Source organism: Lynx canadensis, chromosome B4 (assembly GCF_007474595.2).
Source record: "Lynx canadensis isolate LIC74 chromosome B4, mLynCan4.pri.v2, whole genome shotgun sequence".
Lineage (NCBI taxonomy): Eukaryota > Metazoa > Chordata > Mammalia > Carnivora > Felidae > Lynx > Lynx canadensis.
Window position 1 is genome coordinate 137,409,678 of NC_044309.1, and position 19,686 is coordinate 137,429,363.

The 19,686-nt window shown below is 44.2% G+C and overlaps 1 protein-coding gene across 2 annotated transcripts in view; it reads left to right on the plus strand.

Annotated features, from left to right (window-relative positions):
- ATXN10 (ataxin 10) overlaps positions 1-19,686 on the plus strand; it is a 166,576-nt gene that overhangs the window by 66,549 nt on the left and 80,341 nt on the right. For both annotated transcript variants that reach the window (XM_030320922.1, XM_030320926.1), the window contains exons 8-9: positions 6,194-6,302; positions 7,726-7,895. In XM_030320922.1, coding sequence (XP_030176782.1) covers positions 6,194-6,302; positions 7,726-7,895 — 279 coding nt within the window. The remainder of the gene's footprint in view (positions 1-6,193; positions 6,303-7,725; positions 7,896-19,686) is intronic.

The following is a 19,686-nucleotide window of genomic DNA, read 5'->3' on the forward strand; positions in this document are numbered from 1 at the left end:
AAGAGCCAAATCTCAGCTTCCTACTGCCTTTCCTTCCTGGAGATAGATTTGCCTTTGTTTCCAGTAGGAGGAGCAGTGAGCTGTGCTTCTAAAAAGTTTCAAAAATCAATTCTCTAGGAGACAGAAAAGGAACTAAAACTTAGTACTTGGTTAAGACCCAGCTTTCAATTTTTTCAGGGCACTTGTATTTATAGTACAGATAATTTCAATATTGTCATAAGAAATGACCTGATGAAACTAGTTTTTTTAATGTTTATTTTCTTTGAGAGAGAGAGACAGACAGTGTGAGTGGGTACGGGCAGAGAGAGAGGGAGACACAGAATCCGAAGCAGGCTCCAGGCTCTGAGCTGTCAGCACAGAGCCCGACGTGGGGCTCGAAGCCACACACTGCGAGATCGTGACCTGAGCCAAAGTCGGATGCTTAACCAACGAAGCCACTCAGGTGCCCGATGGAACTTTTTATATTGAGGAAAGTTTGTGTATTTCTTTCAGATAGTTTCATTTCTAAGATGGGAGGAAATACTGTATATTAATAGATAGAAATTAAGTTTATTTACTTATTTTGAGAATGAGCAGGCAGGCGTGGGGCAGAGAGGGAGAGAAAGAATCCCAAGCCGGCTCCGTGCTGTCAGCACAGAGCCTGATGCAGGACTGGAACTTACGAACTGCAAGGTCATGACCTGAGCCAAAACTAGGAGTCAGACCAACTGAGCCACCCAGGTGCACCAATAGATAAAAATTTATAGACCGTTTTCTTTTGAGAACTGTCCTGTCTTCCTTCCCTTCTGTCTTAAAGCTAGAACGGTTAGAATGGTTCTTTCCCCAGTAGTTCACTTTTTAAAAACTCATTAACCTCCACCCTCCTGACTTGTGCACGTTACCGTATACGTGCTCTCCTTCAAGTTAGAAGGTTTTAAAAAAGCCACAGTAGTTTTCAAGAAGACCTCTAACCTCAATATTTCAATATACCATATACCCAGTGGCTACTGGGGCTGGCCTGTACTGACTTCTGAGTCCATCGTTAAATGTTCAGAAACCCCTGGGATGTTAAATCCTCCAGGGTAGAGGTATTTACACCGTGGAAACCAGCAAATGCTGCTGATCGGGGCTCCCCACTCCTGCCTCCTCTCCCTGTCTCCCCCAGCCAGCAGACAGCAAACCACTGCGTTTACCCGGCTGGGATCATCCGTAGGACAAGATACCCAGGAAGGTTCTTACCATGCTGTGGCTGAAAAATGGGAACGAAAAGCCGTGTTTGTATCATCTGTGTGTTAATTTATGTAATTGTGTGCCTCTAAAATCCTGAGGGTTTTTTTTTTTTTTTTCCATGCCACCTTAGTGAAAATAGTCTTAGGTTCTCACATTAACGTGCATGCTTCTGCCTTTGGTATTTTGTGTGTACTCTTTTTTCTAGTTTCTGATACATTTTTGTCGCTCCTAGTGTGCTGTTTATCTCGTAGGACTGACGGGTCAGTTAGCTTTGTCTCGAGCCTTCGTCTTGTTGCTTGTGGTGAGCCTGGCCTTTCCTCTGAAAGTGAAAAATATTTCCTTCAGTTTTGTATTTTCTTGTATTTGTCCGTTAGGAAAATGATCTTCGGGTTGTGGGTTTCTCATCCTGTTTCACTCTGCGTTCCCCAACTTCAGTTGTAATATCTGTTTCTGTGGTAGGCATTTGAATGAGAACGGGTAATCTTTTATTCCACAGACTGATAAGGGATTAAATATTTGTGCTATGCAGATAATACTTGCTTATTAAGTAAAAAAAAGTTCACACTGAAGTCAGCGAAACAAAAAGCCCTCGTTCTCGCCCAGCCCTCCTGTCTTCTGCGGGTATATTAGCGTATACTTTTTTCTTTTCCTTTCAGAGTTTTTTGTATGTACACGCCTGTGTTTTGCCTGTTGGTTTGTTCCATTACTACACTTTTTCTGTGTGTCTTGTGCACTTCCTCCTCCTTCACAGGTGAACAGTGTCTCACTAGATCGATCTGCCAGAACTTTCTCATTGACCGTCTGTCAACATACACCTCAGTTGCCTCCAGGGTTTTGTTTTAAAAACCTTTTCACAGATAATGCCCCAGTGTAGGTGTCTCTGCAGTTTTGGACCAGCTGATCTGGAATTATAAATTCCTGGAAGTCGAATCGCTGAGTCAGAGTCTGTTTATTTAAAAATTTTAGGAATATTTCTAAATGCCGTACCAACAGAGCATGAGAGTGTGTGGGTTTGCAGCCTTTCACTAATCTGATTTGATTACCATTTCTCGTTAATTGTTTCGGTGTCCAGCATGTTCATTTTTTTGTGTGTCAGTTTACCTTTTAAAATAAAGTTATTAATGAGCATTTTCAGAAAATTAGTGTTTTTGTCACATATGCAGGAAACTTTTCTTTCCCCAGAGTTAATTGTTTGTTTGAATTTATTTATGATATTCTTAGCCTTTTAGAAGTTTTAATGTTTGTTTTTAATCTAGTTAGGCTTACCAATTTTATCCTTCTGGTTTCTGAAGGTTTTTTTGTTTTTGTTTTTGTTTTTTTACATATTTTATAAAGCCATCTCCAGTTAGACTGTGGAAATACGCACCTGTATATTCTGGGGGTTTTTTTTTGGTATTCTGTCCACATTTTGAACTGGCCTTGAATTTATTTTTGAGTAAGGAGTGAAGTATAGATCCAAGTGAATTATTTATGTCTTGATGATCCAAGAGTATATAATCTTTGGTAAAGGATGGCTTGGATTTGAATCTTGATTTCCTTTATCATTGGTGTCTGATCTTCATCTTGGAAAAGTTACTTATCCTCTTTGCCTCCGTTTCTATACCAGTAAGATGAATGGTATTTTTTTTAATGTTTAGTTATTTATTTTGAGAGAGAGGTGGCCGGGGGGTGGGGGGGGGGGGAGGAAGCACGTGCGGGAGTACGCATGGGGGAGGGACAGAGAAAAAAGGAGAGAGAGAATCCCAAGCAGGCTCCGCACCATTAACACAGAGCCCGACGACATGGAGCTTGGGGCCAGTGAGATCATAACCTGAGCAAAAACTAGGAGTTGGACGCTTACCGACTGAGCCACTGAGGCACCCCAAGACAAATGGTATTTCATGTAGGCATTTAGTATGCTGACTGGTACATAGCTAGTGTTTCCCAAATGTTAGCTGTTAATTGTTGTATCAATGCCATTTAGTGAGTAATCTCATCCTTTCCATTAATTTTAATGTTACTTTTGTCATATATTAAATTCTTGTATAATTTTGGATCCCTTTCTGTATTTCCAACGTTTTACAGAGAGAACCAGCGAGATACTAACAACCGTCAAAGAAGTCAAAGAGCTACGTGTTTTATAGGCACTGAAGGCCTGCTGGAATGACTTAGAGATGCAAACGCTGGTCTGTGCACAAGGCAGTAATTAATTACATTCCAGCCAGACACAAGTAATCTGCCTTTCTGTAGATAAGAGTCATTTGCATAATTATCGTTTTTCCACAACGTTACATTTTGTAAGGGTGAAGTTAATCTCGCCAGATGGTCTAGATGGGAGACAAGTCTTTCTTCCCCCTCTTGTGCCCATTGCAGAGTCCTGTTCCTTTGATGTGCCTGTGTCTTTTTTCCCCAGAGCCCAATTCAATGAATATGGTTTTACGATACTTGTAAGTAGCAGAAGGACATCTCGCTCATTCCTCTTATTTTTTTATTATTTTTTAAGTTTATTTATTTATTTTGAGAGAGAGAGAGAATGAGTAGGGGAGGGGCAGAGAGAGGGAGAGAAAATCCCAAGCAGGCTCTGTGCCGTCAATGCAGAGCCCGACTCGGGGCTCAAGCCCACAAACTGTGAGATCGTGACCTGGGCCGGAACCAAGAGTTGGATGCTCAACCAACCGAGCCCCCCAGGCACCCCATCCTGCTTTTTAAGAGAATATTTTTCCTAGCTGCTTTTTCATTATTAGTTTCCAAATGCACATTAGAAACACGTTAGTAATAAGAGGATTCTAATGACTAAAACTGGGAATGTGTTAGGTGGAGATTAATTTTCACTGGGGTTGATTTCAGTTAATATCCTAGAGTTTAGGAGCTGGAAGGAAACTTCTAGATTATCTCTTCCAACCCTCTGATGTTACTGTTATCTCTTTATCATGGAAAGTTTCCAGCAGACTAAGAGAAAAAAGTATCCTGCAAGCCCATGCCCTGCATCAGCAGCTCTCCTCTCCGTTAATTACTTTCCTTGTTTTGTCCACAATCCCACCGTCCGCCCTGCGTTGAAACAAAATTCCCACGTGTTTCATCAGCCCAATGTTTTATGTGTTAAAAGATGATGAGTCACACAGAAGTAAACTACAGTTAGCACACACCTAAAAAATTAGCAATGTAATTATAATACTCAGGCTTTTCCCATTATCCAGTAACTTTGTTCTAGTTTATTCCTTTGAATCAGGATACAAATAAAGTCCATGCACTGCAATCAGTTGCTGTATCTCAGATATCCTTTAATATACATGGTCTCCTTTCTTGCCCCCCCCCCCCCGCTAGTTCTTTTTTTTTTTTTTTTTTTTTTGCTAATTCTTGATGGAAGAAACTGGGTTGTCTTACCTGTAGAGTTTTCTACAGTTTGGATTTTGATTGTAACTCCATGGTGGTGTTTAACATATTCTTCTTCTTTTCCTGGCATTTCCTGTGACTGATAATTAGTTCCAGAAACCTGTTCCCATTTGGGTTAGGTTTTTGTGCCTTTTTTTTCCGATAGTGTTTTATTGTTGGCGATGAGTGCCTTCGTCAAGAGGCACGTGACGTCCGGTTGTCTCTTTCTGTGATGTTAGCGCTTGTAAATGGCTGTTCCCTAGATCCCTTCATTCTTTGGGCATTGCAGATGGTGGTATCTTGACTTTTATCATTCAGAAACTTCTCTTCATCAGCTATCAGGTTACCCACAGTACACCGTGTCTATGAAAAGTACAACAAATGCTCGTTTTTTCCCTCCCCCTTTGATTATCAGTCTTCAGAGTGAGGAGTTGGTTTTGTGGCATCATCCAGAGATGAGGAGTGAATTGTTCAGGTTTTCATCACCATCGTGAAGTCATGGTTTTAAAGCCACTTGATTTATCTTCCGTCCACCTTAGCTCTCATTCTTCCTGATGTCCTAATGTGCCATTGCTGGCCAGTGGGACCTTCTTCAGCTTGTTTCTGGTTCCTTCTGACGGGGTCCCGATAGTCGCTCCTAGTTTCTTTGCTCTCTCTGGCGTGTATTCTGCCCCAGCCCTCGAACCAATCAGCCTCTTCTGGAAGGAGGAATGGTATCTGGCGATGACAAACAAGGCATTCAAAATACGCGTTGTTTCTTGCTGTTTATTTTGAGATTTCAGAATGGTAGATTAAAATATTGCCTTTAAATCTCCTAACTGGAGAAAAATAACTACACAGTTAGAGTTAACCCATCCAACTGATTTATTTTTCTTTTGAAGAATGTTCTCTTTATGACCTAAATGTATAGCATCTACCACATTTTGTCAAATAGCGTGTACTTTAGAAACCAGGGTCGAAATCTGCAGAGGATTGGATTTTTGACGTTTTATTCAGATTACCTAATGCCGTATGGTTGGTAGCTGGTAGTCTCTTGTTCGTGTAGCCCATTTGACGATCAATTATTACGTGAACCGACATTTTCAAATAATACTATCTTTCTCTACCTTCCACCATACTGCATATGTAAGTTTATATTTCCCCAGAAATAATGCAAGTTCCTGCAGCCAGAGTTCTTTCGACCACAGCATTTTACAGGATTCCTGTGGACAAGAAATTAATGTATTTCATGGGATATTTGTATCTTTAAAGTAGAACTTGCTTGCTGGGAACACTTTAAAAAGAAAGTATTTGCATAAATGTTATGTATGTAGCTAGTAATTTTGAACATTTGCTCCACTGTTGGAAGGTATTTTTGCTTGAATAAGAACTTTTCTGCCTCTTTGCTCCCGGAAGACACATAATGACACATAATCTTGCGTTCTTGATGGCTGATGCTGCTGGTAGTGAAAACGATTATTCACGTACATTTTTAATACTTCTGTCTCATTCTCGATCGTTTTGTCTCTCTCTTCAGACACTCTCCACAAGCACCACCTCTTTAGCAGTTACTGTAACATTCCATCCTCTTGCCTTACTTGTAACACTTGCAGACCATGTAGCTTGACTTAAAAGTCACGTTTTCTGTTTTTAGGAGGCGTTGGCCACGATTAGGCTTCTCGATGTCTTGTGTGAAATGACCGCCAACACCGATCTGCTCAGCTATCTGCAGGTTTTCCCTGGCTTGCTGGAAAGAGTGATTGGTGAGTGAAGCGTCACCCTTATCATCATGTTTAATTGAGGAATCCTCGGCTCGTCACACTGAAATATAAGTCCAAACACAGATCCTTAATTTTCATTGTATTGGTATATTTTTGAGATTATTTTTGGACTAGTCTTTCTTAACAAGAATCATTGTGTTTTGGTAACAGCTCAGGCTTTTGCCACTTACCTGCTGTGTGACTCAGGACGCCTGGTCAGTAGATGAGAGTCCTAACACGTGTTCCACAGGCTGCACATAGTGGGCGTCTCCTCAGGGGTGTGTGGTGTGGGGGGTTGTGATGATGGGGGTAGTAGTTTCAGTGATGATGATGGTGCCTTTTATATCAGTTTTCCAAATTTGCTAGTAGATTTTTCCCAATTACCTTCATGGACACAAAGAATAGTGCCCTACACATAGTAATTATGCATTCCGTTCTTAGAAGAAAATGGTTTTACACAAGAAGCCATTGTCTGGAATACCATCTTTGCTAAAAAGCTGTTTGCAGCATAATTCAAGTAGGACCTGTTCCTTGTGGTTAGCCATGCTTATGGTGTTGTTATTTGCTGTTCTCTGTTTTTTTCCTTTAAAAAAGATCATATTTCTGGTGGAGATGCGTTCTCCAAGAAGGATGAATTGTGTCTAGGTGGGCAGACAAGTCAGCAGGGAGCTGTAGAAGATATTTAGAATCTCATGTGAGTGTTTTATTTTGAGTGCAGTGCTTTTAGTGATGATCAAAATAAAATGCCACAGACCTGCGAAACAGAAGCATTGTTGAAAACCGTGCGTGCAGCCAAGGCAGCCATGGGCTGTCCACCCAACTCTGCCAAATTACTACCCTCTGTGAGCTTGAGTTCTTCGTTCTGAAATGGAGAAAATGATACTTGCCTCTACTAGGTCTGTTGAGAGTGTTAAATGAGAGAATGTGGAAACACGTCACTGCAGCTTCTGGAAGATGATCTATTTTCGTGTGCTGTCTGAGAGGCATCTCATAGAGCATTACAGTGTTACTCCTTTTGAATGGAGCCAGAATAGATTTCTGGAGACTACATGCTGCCTTCTGATGATCTGCACAATGAGAGAAAAGTCAACATACTTCTTGGTTTCTGCCTTATGGCTCACTGTAGAATAGGTATTGCATTTTAGACTTAGCGGACTGTGGTTGTCACATGAGTTCCTTCATAAAGAAAGAATGTGGGGTTGGAAACCTCTTTATAAGAAAGATTGCAGAAAATTTTTAGCTAACTTTCCTTTGTGGATAGAAAGTCCAGGTCGGGATGATCCCTGTGGCTTATCTCCCCAAAGCCCGAGTCATGAAAAAATTTAAAACGAAAGAAAGAGTCTTCTACTTTTCATCTAAAGAAAGCTTTATTTTATAATAGTAAAAATTTTCTTCTGGAAAAGAAAGTTCATTGTTTTTTGTATAGATCTTTTACGACTGATTCACGTGGCTGGCAATGACACTGCGAACATCTTCAGTACCAGTGGTTGTGTAAAAGCAGAGGGTGACGTCTCAAACGTGGCTGAAGGTTTTAAGTCTCATCTTATTCGTCTGATTGGAAATCTGTGTTACAAGAATAAAGATAACCAAGACAAGGTAAGATGATTTCTGAGGGTGTTTCATATGTATATGGCTTCCTTTAGAATGTGATATTTAGGATTTCGAATATGTACACTTTTCTGGAATGAAAGTTTGCTTAGAAGGTAGTTGGAGATGCTAGGTATGTGCATATATCCCACAGATATGCATAACGTGTCATATTTGTTTATATCGGGGTTTGTATTTTTATAGCGTTGCTTCGTACGTGTCCTCCGTGTGTTTGAGTCCGTCTCTTTTCTTATAAAGTATCAATGTTTGTCCAGAGCCTGGGCATTTGAACACATTCTTACTATCACGTAGGAAACAGTCAATAAAAACAGATTTAAAATTTAAATCTAGCATTTAAAATGCTAGAAATTTTGAAACACACAGTAGATATGTAATAAACGGTAGTTATGGGCCATTATGTTAGTAATAAAAAAAAAAAAAAAAACCCTTAAATCTGTGACCAGCATTTCTGGATGATTGCATCGTAAGCATTTCTTTTAGATATTTTGAAACTGATACAGTATTTAAGTATTAAGTCTTTGGAAACTCAATAAACTGCCCCTGGAAACCTCTTTTGTGCTGAATGGCTTAGGTGGAACTACACTGATACATGAAAAGATGAGAGAAAAGATGGCAGGAGAATTGGACCACAGGCTTAACACTGAATTAGCCTGCCTATATTTCACTGGAATTTTCTCCGGGTGGCACTTGTTTTGCCTGATGAAATATATCAGATGTATGTGTGACAGATCTATTTTTTCCAAGATGGCTGCAAACACATACCTGGAATTTGACTCTGCCACTCTCCCATCAAGGATTAGCATTTACTTCCCCATTCTCTTCAGTTTGATGACTAAAGCCCCGTGGCTCCTTTGAAGAATAATATATGGTGGGAGTGATCTTCCACCATTTCTGATACAGCCGTTGACTGGTCTTGGAGATTCTGTTTCTAGCCTCTTAAAAGCCAGTCACCATGTAAGATGTGCAGATTGCCTGCGATCACTGTGCCGTGATTTTGCCAAGTCTGCCTGGAGAAGCCCTGGAGGATGAACTGTACTGAGGAGAGTGAAGGAGACTAGTCAGGGAACGCCAAGGCAGCAGACGTGGGATCAAGAAACCATCTTGGAAGGTTTTTGGGTAGTTGCTCAGATCCTTAGTTCCAAGCTCAGTTCCCTAGTTGCACGGCAGAGGCCACGTGAATTGGAGACAGCCTGCCTCACAGAGCCCTTTCTGAATTTGTGACCCACAGCGTTGTGGGAAGAAGTGAAAAATTGGGGGGAAAAAAACAAACACCAAGTTGTGTGGGTTCTGCTTCTGTTAATGTCCCTGTGTGCTACCATTGGACTGGTCCTCCCGCAGATAATACTTGTAAACTCTGGACAAAAGACAGCCGTGTGAACATAATCAAATTTGACACTAAACCGGCAGGTTTGGGAATTGAATTGCCACTTGGAAGAAGGGAGCAGCCCCGTGTGTGCTGTGCAGGACAATTATTAGAACTCTGAAAGAAAATCTGTACTCCCTTCACCTTAAAGATGAAATGGACAGTTTGGAGTAACCACAGCCGTTGGAAAGTGAAGGAGGGACTCCCGGGTGGGAGAAAGCAAGCCCCGGATTCTGGGCACCAGCTGCCTGAGTCCATGCCGATGCCTGAATCGCACATGCGGGGCAGGCTCCAGGCAGCTGAGCCAAGGATAAAACGATTGTAACTGAGATTTGAGCTGCCGTGCCAGAGTTTACAGTTTAACTCCAACCAAGATCATTGCTTGCTAAAACAAAAATATTCAGCATTTTCTAGAGGAATAAAATAGAAACCAGAGTTTCCGTGGCCTAGCATTCGCAATGTCCAGGATACAGTCCACGCTTACTGTAAGCACAAGAAAGTATGCCCCGTTTTCCAAGAGAAAAAAGATGGCCAACAGAAACTTCAGGGACACAGACATTGGGTTTAGCAGACAGAGATTTTAAAGCAATTGTAACTATGCTCAAGGATGTAAAGGAAAATATACTTCTAATGAATGAAAAGATAGTGTAACTCAACAGAGAAATAGAAACTAAAAAAATAAAAATAAAAGTAAAAGGGCCAAATGGAAAATCTAGAACTGAAAAACACAGTATCCAAAATACAATTTGAAATTTTTTTTTTTTTTTTTTTTTTTTTTATTTATTATTGGGACAGAGAGAGACAGAGCATGAACGGGGGAGGGGCAGAAAGAGAGGGAGACACAGAATCGGAAACAGGCTCCAGGCTCTGAGCCATCAGCCCAGAGCCTGACGCGGGGCTCGAACTCACGGAGTGCGAGATCGTGACCTGGCTGAAGTCGGACGCTTAACCGACTGCGCCACCCAGGCGCCCCAATTTTTTTTTTTTTTTTTTCAACGTTTATTTATTTTCAGGACAGAGAGAGACAGAGCATGAACGGGGGAGGGGCAGAGAGAGAGGGAGACACAGAATCGGAAACAGGCTCCAGGCTCCGAGCCATCAGCCCAGAGCCCGACGCGGGGCTCGAACTCACGGACCGCGAGATCGTGACCTGGCTGAAGTCGGACGCTTAACCGACTGCGCCACCCAGGCGCCCCCAATTTGAAAATTTTACTGAATGAGCTTGACAACTCCAGAGAGGTGACAGAGGAAAGAGTCGGTGTGCTTGGAGATAGAACCATAGAAGTCATCCAATCTGAAGAACAGAGAAAAGGTTGACAAGAAAACGGTCATCTGACGTCTCAATTCTGTGTGTTGTGCATCGTTGATCGTCGGAATCATTTCTACAGGATGTGGCACGGAACCAGATGCCAGATAGCTAGCTCAGATGTGCATCTAGCATCTCGACTCCTCCCCACTTTCAAGCAGGTATGAGTGAAAGACTGCTAATCCCCTCCCCACCCTGGAAAGTTACTGGCCCGATTTTTGTGAGAGAAAGGTGATGGAGAATAAAAAACACTTTGCCTTTTTGATGACCAAGACTGCCTTTCTTGAGGAGCACAAAAGAGGTGGCTTTTCTTGTGTTTAACTATTCTTTTGTTGCTGATTTGGATAGGCCTCTTATAGGAACAAAATGTAGTAACCCTTAAAAGGCTTGTGAAATAACTCACTCAAGTCAGGATCAGGTTGCACCATAAGTAAATCTGGAGTGTGCCCAAGTGCTGCTGTGGAGAGGTCATCGTGGCTCACAGGAAGTCGGTGGTATGTTCCTTCACGTGTGTGATTGCTAATAGCCCTCCTGGTTTCTGAGCAAACATTCTCGAAGGAATGAGAAAGGTCATTCTCTGAGTAGAAGAATGCCCCTGTTGCCCCTGCTTTCTTACTGTGCCAACGAAGTGCCTTCCCTGAACCCATTCCTTCTGGGATTTGTTTCTCCTTCCGAAGAATCTGCCACGGCGTCACAGTCCTAGAAGCTTCTTCATTCTTGCAGTCAAATCCTGGTTCTCGCTGGCTGTTAGACATTGACCTTGGTCATTGTTGCCTCCAGGGAAAGCAGTCACACGCATTAAAGATAACTTTTAGTCGCGGTGTTAGAGAGACAGAGGATTATGCGGCGTAGTGGGTCTCTATCACCAGGCTCTTGCTTCCACCCAGATTTGGGCCCAAAGGGAAGTTTGGCTCTGTCTCTGCTCTAACTCTGTTTGAATTAGGGGGATTTTGTGCCACCTAATCTGATTTGGTTCATTCTTCACCCAGAGGAAGGGACTGATACCCTGTTGAGTGTTTCTTATGTCCCAGCGCGGTGCAGAGTGAATTACATGTCTTATCAACTTGGATATTTGTATCAGCCCCGAAAAGCAGGCTCTGTTAACCACGTTTTAGGAGAGGCCACCAGGGTGGTGAGTTGCCCGATCCAGAGTAGTATTTAGATTTGTCTGACTCTGAGCTCCTGGGCCTGTACCATCATGCCTGCCTCTCATTTAAGAGCGTTCCGGGGTTTGCAAGAAGAGGTTTACAACAGGCTTCCTTCCTGATGGACCTCAGACCGAAGGTGCTGGCGGCTGGTGAGTCTGCATCTACTAGGCCAGCCGGGCCCCTCGTGCCCAGTCTCGGCTCAAGTCTGGCACTCCCGGGGACTCGCATCTCTGTCTCTGATTCATCTACTCGTCAAATGTGAATGTTCCCGGCTGTGGGGACCTTTTGTTGGATGAAACAGACGGGTATCTCTTCTGTGAAGCTTCCACTCGAGAAGCATCTAGGGCCTAATTATCCTTGCCTCTTTGAACTAGGATCCCAAAATGATTGACAGATTTTCCTAGATCTTTGTGCACTGCCTGGTTGCTTGGAGGTCTGATCAGAAGCCGTTTAAGCCCAGCTGGGTCTCTGTGCTTGTCCGCGTAAGTTCATTCTTTGCACTGAAAGTGGTGGCCCCCGCCTGGATGGCACCCTTTACGGTTGTGGGGCCCTTTCTCTGTTATAAAGATCCTTTTATCTACATTAGTTTAGTGGAGGCTTCGGATGCCTCTGTGGAAAAGGCTAAAAAGACACCATCATCATTTTCTAAATGAGGAAACCAAGGCTCAGAGAGACTGTGATTTCATTCAGTTAGCATTTTTCGAATAGAAACTCCTGCTGCGCGCTCTGGAGGAGACTGAGTCACCTTCGTAGGGAGGTCTGCGTGGCACCGGTACACCTCTGACAAAAGCCCCTGTGGCCCTCCCCCCCCTCCCGTCCGCGAGGAGCAGGTGAGGTGTGGTCCTGTGGGCGGGCTGTGCCAGCTAGCAGTCCCTCTGTCTCTCAAGGGCAGGAGCCGACTGCACCATCGTGACAGGAAGGGTGACAGTCCCCCTTTGCATTTGTGTCTCCGGGCTCTGGGTGGGACGGTCCAGTGTGCCTGGCCTTGGATGGAAGTTTATTTCCCCAGGCCTCCCCTGGGTCTTGAACTCTTAGTTCGCTGCCCGTGATGGGTCGTGGTGTTTCTTGAATTGTAAAAGGGTTGCTGACTCCCTTTTTCCCAGGTCGTGGTAGGGAGCTGTTCACGAACACTTGGTGACTTCTGTTCTTACCTTGTTTTCTGTGCTCGACAAAACATAGTATCTCCTCGCTGCGTCTCTAGTGATTGGTTTACTTTTAAACCTTTGTGGACCTGAAATGGAGATTCTGTTTTGGTTTCTATTGTAAGAAGCACATGGGTATCAATGCCGTAAACATGAAGAAAGCATTCTTTGGCTGCCTCTTTGTTAGCCGAAGGAATGCGTGGTTTACTTTTTTTCTTCCCTGTTCTCTCCTTCGCTATTGTCAGAAATGCTCTAAGGGAATTCTTCATGAGAAAAAAAAAAAAAAAAAACACCAAACCCGGTTGCTGGTTTTTTCCATACAGCTAAGTGCGTGTTTTCAAAGCAGATCAGCAAATGAACTAGTTTGTCTGCCTTCATTTCCCCCCCAAAGAGGTTGTGTCGGCTACACCGGGCCCTCCGCAGTTTGGGTTATTTGGTCCATCCTGCCAAAAGGTTTGTGGAAATGCTGCTCAGTCCCTCTTTCTCCTCCTCCCTGATAGAAAAGATTCCCAGCATTCACACATATGTTGGATCCCATGTGTTCAGACATATGCACACAGAAAGCCTTCATCACAGCCCTGGCTTCATTTTAAAAATAAGCCTCCAGCGCACGGAAGAGTCCAGCACGTGAAGACCGTGCGCTGGGTGGCCAGCTCTGAGTCCCGGGCCCGAACTATCTGCTGCGGAGGTAGGTGTCATCTAGACACGTGGAAGACCTCTGTGCTCTGTTTTTGACGAAGGAAGTTCTGCCCGTTGTGTTACCCAACATCTAAATTGTGCCTCCCACACAGCAGGCATTCGGGAAGTGCTCGCACGGGGATTTATGGTCAGCGTCTCCACACACCGAACACGGTTTTAGGTTCTGGAAATAGAAAGCAAGTAAGACGTGACCCTCCTCTTCAAGGAGTGTGTATTTTACCGTAAAACGTCCTTATTCGGTTTGCAAACAGAGACATGTAGTGAGAATAAAACCGCTTTTCCACGTGAAAATCAGAGTTCCTCTAGATTTGGGGTTCTGTAATTCTTTTGAAAGTCTTTTATGTTTGTCACGTATTTGAATATATTCTAACTTACTGTAACATAACTTATTTTGATTTGACTTACCCAGATCTGAATTTTAGACTATAAGAACATCTGCAAAGTGTAATATTCGCAAGGAGTTAAACGATATTTTTTTAACCCCAAATTTAGCTTTATAGATCCCAGTGTACTTTTTTCGTTAAAAAAAGTTTTAGACTAAACTTAACACTTGTTAAGCGATCATAACATGATTGTTTTTCGCTGCTTTTTTTTCTGGAGGGGGACTGGTACCTTCAGCTTTTAGCATCTAGATGTGACGGGTCAAGAGCAGGCCAGCTGTTCAACCCTTTTTTATGATTTCTTTCTATTTGACATGTTCTCAACCAGCATATTTGCCTATCAGATCATGAACCCGAAATAATCAGTTGCTATTTCCTAATCCTTTTTTTAGGTTTGTTTATTTTTGAGAGAGTGCGAGCAGGGGAGGGGCAGAGAGAGGGGGAGACGGAGGATCCGAGGCAGGCTCCAGGCTCTGTCTGAGCTGTCCGCACAGAGCCTGACGCGGGGCTCGAACCCACGAACCGTGAGATCACGACCTGAGCCGAAGTCGGACGCTTCACTGACTGAGCCCCCCAGGGGCCCCCAGTCATTTTAGTGAGGCCGTTGCTCTTGGGGAGGGTCAGTACTTGCTTTGTGCTGCGTCCCTACTGCTGGCTTGTCGGTTCCCCGGGGAGTTGATGGGAGCGCAGGGAAGGGAATGCCCGACGAGTGTGGGGGGGTCCTCCGTGCTGCTGTATGGTGGGCCCTGTGTCCTCATGCAGGACCAGCGCCTGCGTTCTCGGCCTGTGGGTTCTTTACCCAGGTGACCGTAGCTTGGCCGTCAGTACCCAAGGTCACAGGTGCCTTCTCTGGTCACTGCAGGGAAGGCTTTCCACCCACGCTCACCTCTGGAGCCCATAGCTACTCCTCTTTACCCCGACTTTATCCTGGACTCATACCCTCCGTTTCTGTATGTAAACGTGTTACTGGCTGTGGATTCGGCACACGTGTCCGTATGCAGGTGGCTGTCATTTATGGCTCCAGTGTAACACACACATGTAAACTGACCCCTGGCAGTTCATGCAGCGTCACTCACTTTTACCTTGGCAAAGCCCAGTTCCCTCCCAGGCATCTCACCACGCCCCCCCCCCCCCCCCCCCCCAAAACCAGTGTCCTTTCATGAGATTGCTGTCTCCAGGTCTTCTCGGCTGGTAATATCGTAATCTGCACGCTTTGCCACGTACGTAGTTTTCCATTTTTACGGAAATCTTCCACCCGTACCTCCGTGCCTGACTACTTGGGGGATTTCAGGTAGCCTGGTGCAGACATCCCGGCAGTGGGTTCTCCTGCCCGTGGCTCCTCTGTCTTTGCGTGCTTCGTCACATTTGGGTCCACGAGTAGATGTGATACTCATACAGCAAGCTGAGAATAGTACAGAGAACCCACGCGGAACCTCGTGGTTAGACACCCCAGATCTGCCTCGTAGTTTTACCGTCTCTTAGCTGTGTAGGCTTGGACAAGTGATTTAACCTCTCAGAGCCTCAGCTCCATCGCGTGTAAAACACCTGCCTGTGTGGCTGGAGGCATGAAGTGAGATCGCGTGCGGGAAGTGGCTGACAGCATGTGTGTGGCCTCTCCCCGCCGCTCCCCTCCCGTCCCACTGTAACTGAGAGGCTCCGCTTCAGTCAGTGTCTCCCAGTGCCTGTATTTAAATGGAAATTTGTGGACAGCACCTCACGGGTATTTACACAGTTTAAAGTAACCCTCACATACCGTCTTCTGTGTTCAGCGCTTTTCTCATAGATGGGGCTTTTGGAAGGAAGTAAAATGGAGTAGACAAAACTTCCTTTAGGACGGGAATCCTTTTTTCCCCCCGGTCACTTTGACCACACCTGCTCTCTGAGTTGAATTTCTCTTTTGTTATTGCCTAGGAAAGAACCGAAGGGTTTTTTCTGTGGGTCCCTGAATCCGTTCTAGCTCACTTCTGAGAGCGTGTTAAGGAACTTTCACATTACAGGGACCTGGCCTGTCTGGGTGAGCCTGTGTCTGTCCTCTGTCAGAAACAAGTTGCCCAGAATCGCAGTTTATTGATTTGAAGATTGAATGTATAGGCAAGATCCGGCTTGCTTCGAATTCCTCTTCTTTGTAATGTAATCCTAGTTCAAGAAATATGTCAAAATTCATAAATCAAGCTGTCACCGTTAGTTTCCTGAACCCACAGTTCCTGTTACAGTAGGTGAAATTAAAATTCCTACCTAGAGGACACATACCGTGGCTCTGCTTCGTGCAGCTGTAAATTTTTTCTTTTTAAAGACCCAAAACCCCTTTTTGTGTCTTGTCACGGAGTGATCAGCTTGTTCTTTCGGAGAAAAGAGGTAAATGATTTAAAAGGAGGAATCATACTAAAGATGTAAATAAAATGTATCAGTCTGCTGGTGGCTGTTGTTTCACTCCTGCACATGAACCAGGCCCCAGGCCTGGGCTTTCTCGAGCATGCGGCCTCCTCGGCCCTCTTCCCCACCGACCTGTAAGCTCCTTGAAGGCAGCACGCACCCTGTCCGGTGAACCCCTGCCACAGCTCCTGGTGTGCAACACAAGGAGCCCGTGAATCATGGATCGGTGCCCCGCTGTGCTGGTCACTCAGAGTTTGGAGGAGTTAAGTTACTCGCTGGGAGCGATAGCAGGCTACATTCTGCCTCCAGAACCAACCTCTGCCGGCTGGCCTCTACTGTTCTGCACCTACCAGAAAAAGACGTTTGAGGCTTGTCGCTTGAAACCTTTGACCGGCTTGGTGAGAATCCTTAGAGCAGGCACGTTTTACAGAGCAGCGCATGGGGAGCTGGCTGGCGGTGGAGTCGTTCTGGACAGTGGTCATGTTCCTTGGTTCTGGCCGAACCGTTTTCTTTGTTGTCTGAAGTGCCCCAGGAGTACGTGACTTCTTGGAGGTTAGCGTAGAGACCTATGTTCCTGGGACGTGCATATTCGGAGAAGCATGATTGATCCATCTCCTACATACCGAAAGGAAATCATTGGGCAAGTATTTGTCTGTGGTGACTCAGCAGTTTGTAAAAGCCTGGAATCCGATTTTCTTAACTGCCACTCCGTTTTCTTTACTGTGCCCTCTGATCAGTTTCTAGACAACAGGGATTTTAAACGGATTCATGTTTCACGGTAAAAACAATTATTTCACAGTATCCATAACAAGAAATAGCTGAGACTTTAGGTGACAGAAAACTAGCCACGTAAACCGAGACAAGTACCGTGTTCCTGGGTGGAAATGTGGGGATATTGTAAAGACACTGTTTGGTACTGTTTTTACACTGCTTTATCTGTTTATTGGTAGGCCAATTATATCCCCACTAAAGGGGAAAAAATCCCAGAATTTTGACAAAAAAACGTGAAAAGAATTAGAGAATTATTTTAGCAATATTAAGATATACTTAAAAAAATATTTTTTTAATGTTTATTTTGCCTGAGCAGGGGAGGGGCAGAGAGAGAAAGGGAGACACAGAATCCAAAGCAGGCTTCGGGCTCCCAACTGTCAACACAGAGCCCGACGCAGGGCTCGAACCCACAAACCGCGAGATCATGACCTGAGCCGAAGTCGGACACTCAACCGACTGAGCCACCCAGGTGCCCCCAAAATAAACATACTTTGCAGCTAAAATAATCAACAATGTCCAGAGCTTATAGGTTGGTGGAACAGAGCATGTACTTTGGAAGCAGACCCCGAGAGGGGAGAAGGCCCCATGTGACCAGAGAGGAGAGGGAGCTTGTTAACTATTTGAAAAAGGCTAAGCTTACCTGGAGGAAACACTAAGACGAAGTTGTGTCGATTAAGGAATAAAGTGTTACGGATAGAAATCACGGGAATCTGGAACAGCACATAATTAACTTGTCAGAATAACCAGGGATATTTTATGGAGCAGGAATAATGAAGATTAGCATAGGTAGGACTGTAAATAAGGGAGGAACTCGGGCGTGGAGCTCCTGTCTGAGTTGGGCTAGATAGATAGTACGTGGCTGATCGTGAGCAAATTATTCATCCTGTCTGTGACTCAGTTTACTCAACCCAAAATGGAGTCATGGCAAAGGGTGGCTGTGAGGGTTAGATAATCCGTTTAGGACATGTGATAAGCCTTTAGTCAAGGCCAGCTGTATTTGTGTTACCAACTTTTCCATAATTGGAAATGTTTAAGTAAATTACGGTAATGTGATACGCAGCCATTAAAAATCATGTTTTCAGAGAACATTTATTCTCTTGAAACAGTCAGTGCTCAGGATAACATGCTCGGTGGGAATTCAATACTGTATCTGAGGAGCCACGCGTTCATGTGTATCTGTGTTGTAAGCGTACTTTAGAGGCACGAATACGTACACGCATAACAAATGGATCCCGCACAGATAGACTACAGCTGTCTCTGGTTGGTAAAGTTAGGGTGGGTTTCATTTTTTCCTGTATACTTGTTCGTAGTCTTACAGTGAATGTGAATTTCTTTCCTAATAACAAGAAGGTGCTATTCAAAAAGGAAAGGGATGCATGTCTAGAGTTCCTGATAAGAGAATATACTTCGTTCATTGGTGACTGAAATAGTTCTTCATTCTACTTTCCACGGTAGGGACGGCATCTTGACCCCCCACTCCCTGGCCGAGGTCTGGGGGCTTTAACAGTTACAATTTCAATTATATTTTTAATTGAAAGATTCTAACAAGCAAAACGTTAGCATACAACGTGGATATTTTGCTAACGAATAATAGTGGGGATGGAGGTGGTAGGTGTGTGTGTGTGTGTGTGTGTGTGTGAGAAAGTGTGAGTGTGAGGGGGAGTGAGAGAGAAGAAAATATAAAGATGATTCTTCTAGTGTGTTAAACTTCTTTTTTTTCCCCCCTTGAAAGGAATAGGAATTTGAATTTACCCTTTATTGTCAGGTGTTCTGTTTTGGGTACGTTAGCATCTGCTGAATGCTCAAGTATCCAAGCTTGCTAGCACATACCCCAACCTAGTGTGGATCTGAGTACTTTGACATTGTGAAATCTCTTTGTATCTCCCCAGGCTCTCCTTCGTCGAGAAAAGCGCTCTTTCAAATATTGGAGAGTCTCCCATTTTTTTCAAAGGCTAGAGTGGAACTGTCTGTCACGCATCTAACACAGTTTTGATCCTTACCATATTTTGCTTTTTCTTTTTTTTCTTTCCCCCCTGGCAGCAACCAAAAAGAGGATCAAAGCCACGTTCCTATAATGGCCTTGTTTTCGTCAGCGCTTGAAGTCACGATCGGACTGCGCCCTCCACCCCTTTTTAAAAGCCTGTCGCTTGTCTTGTCCCGATAGAATTTAATTTCGTACCCATTACATTCTAGTGGACCAGGAATGATATTTAGTCCCAAGCTGTGGATTTTAGTTTGAATTTAAATCTGCTGCTGTGTTGCAGTCAAGAGTGAAGTCGGGAATAATCCTGAGTTCCCAAGTACGAGCGAACATGCTACCTGGCGTAGGGGCAAGAGCTTTTAGTTCAGCTCAACAAATACGTGCCTGCCATATGCTGTGTACCAGCCAGCGCTCCAGACACTGGGAGAGCAGAAACGGATTTGGCCTGGTGCTCACTCCCCAGGAATGCACGGTGTAAAGGGGGAGACAGGTGTAAAAACAGACCGTTCCAGTAGAGTAGAGTAAGTGGTGTGCGAAAAGTATTCCGACCGAGTAGGAGAAATGCTGTAAAGGCTTCGTACAAGTGGCTCACCTTGGAGCTTCCTGAAGGGCCTCC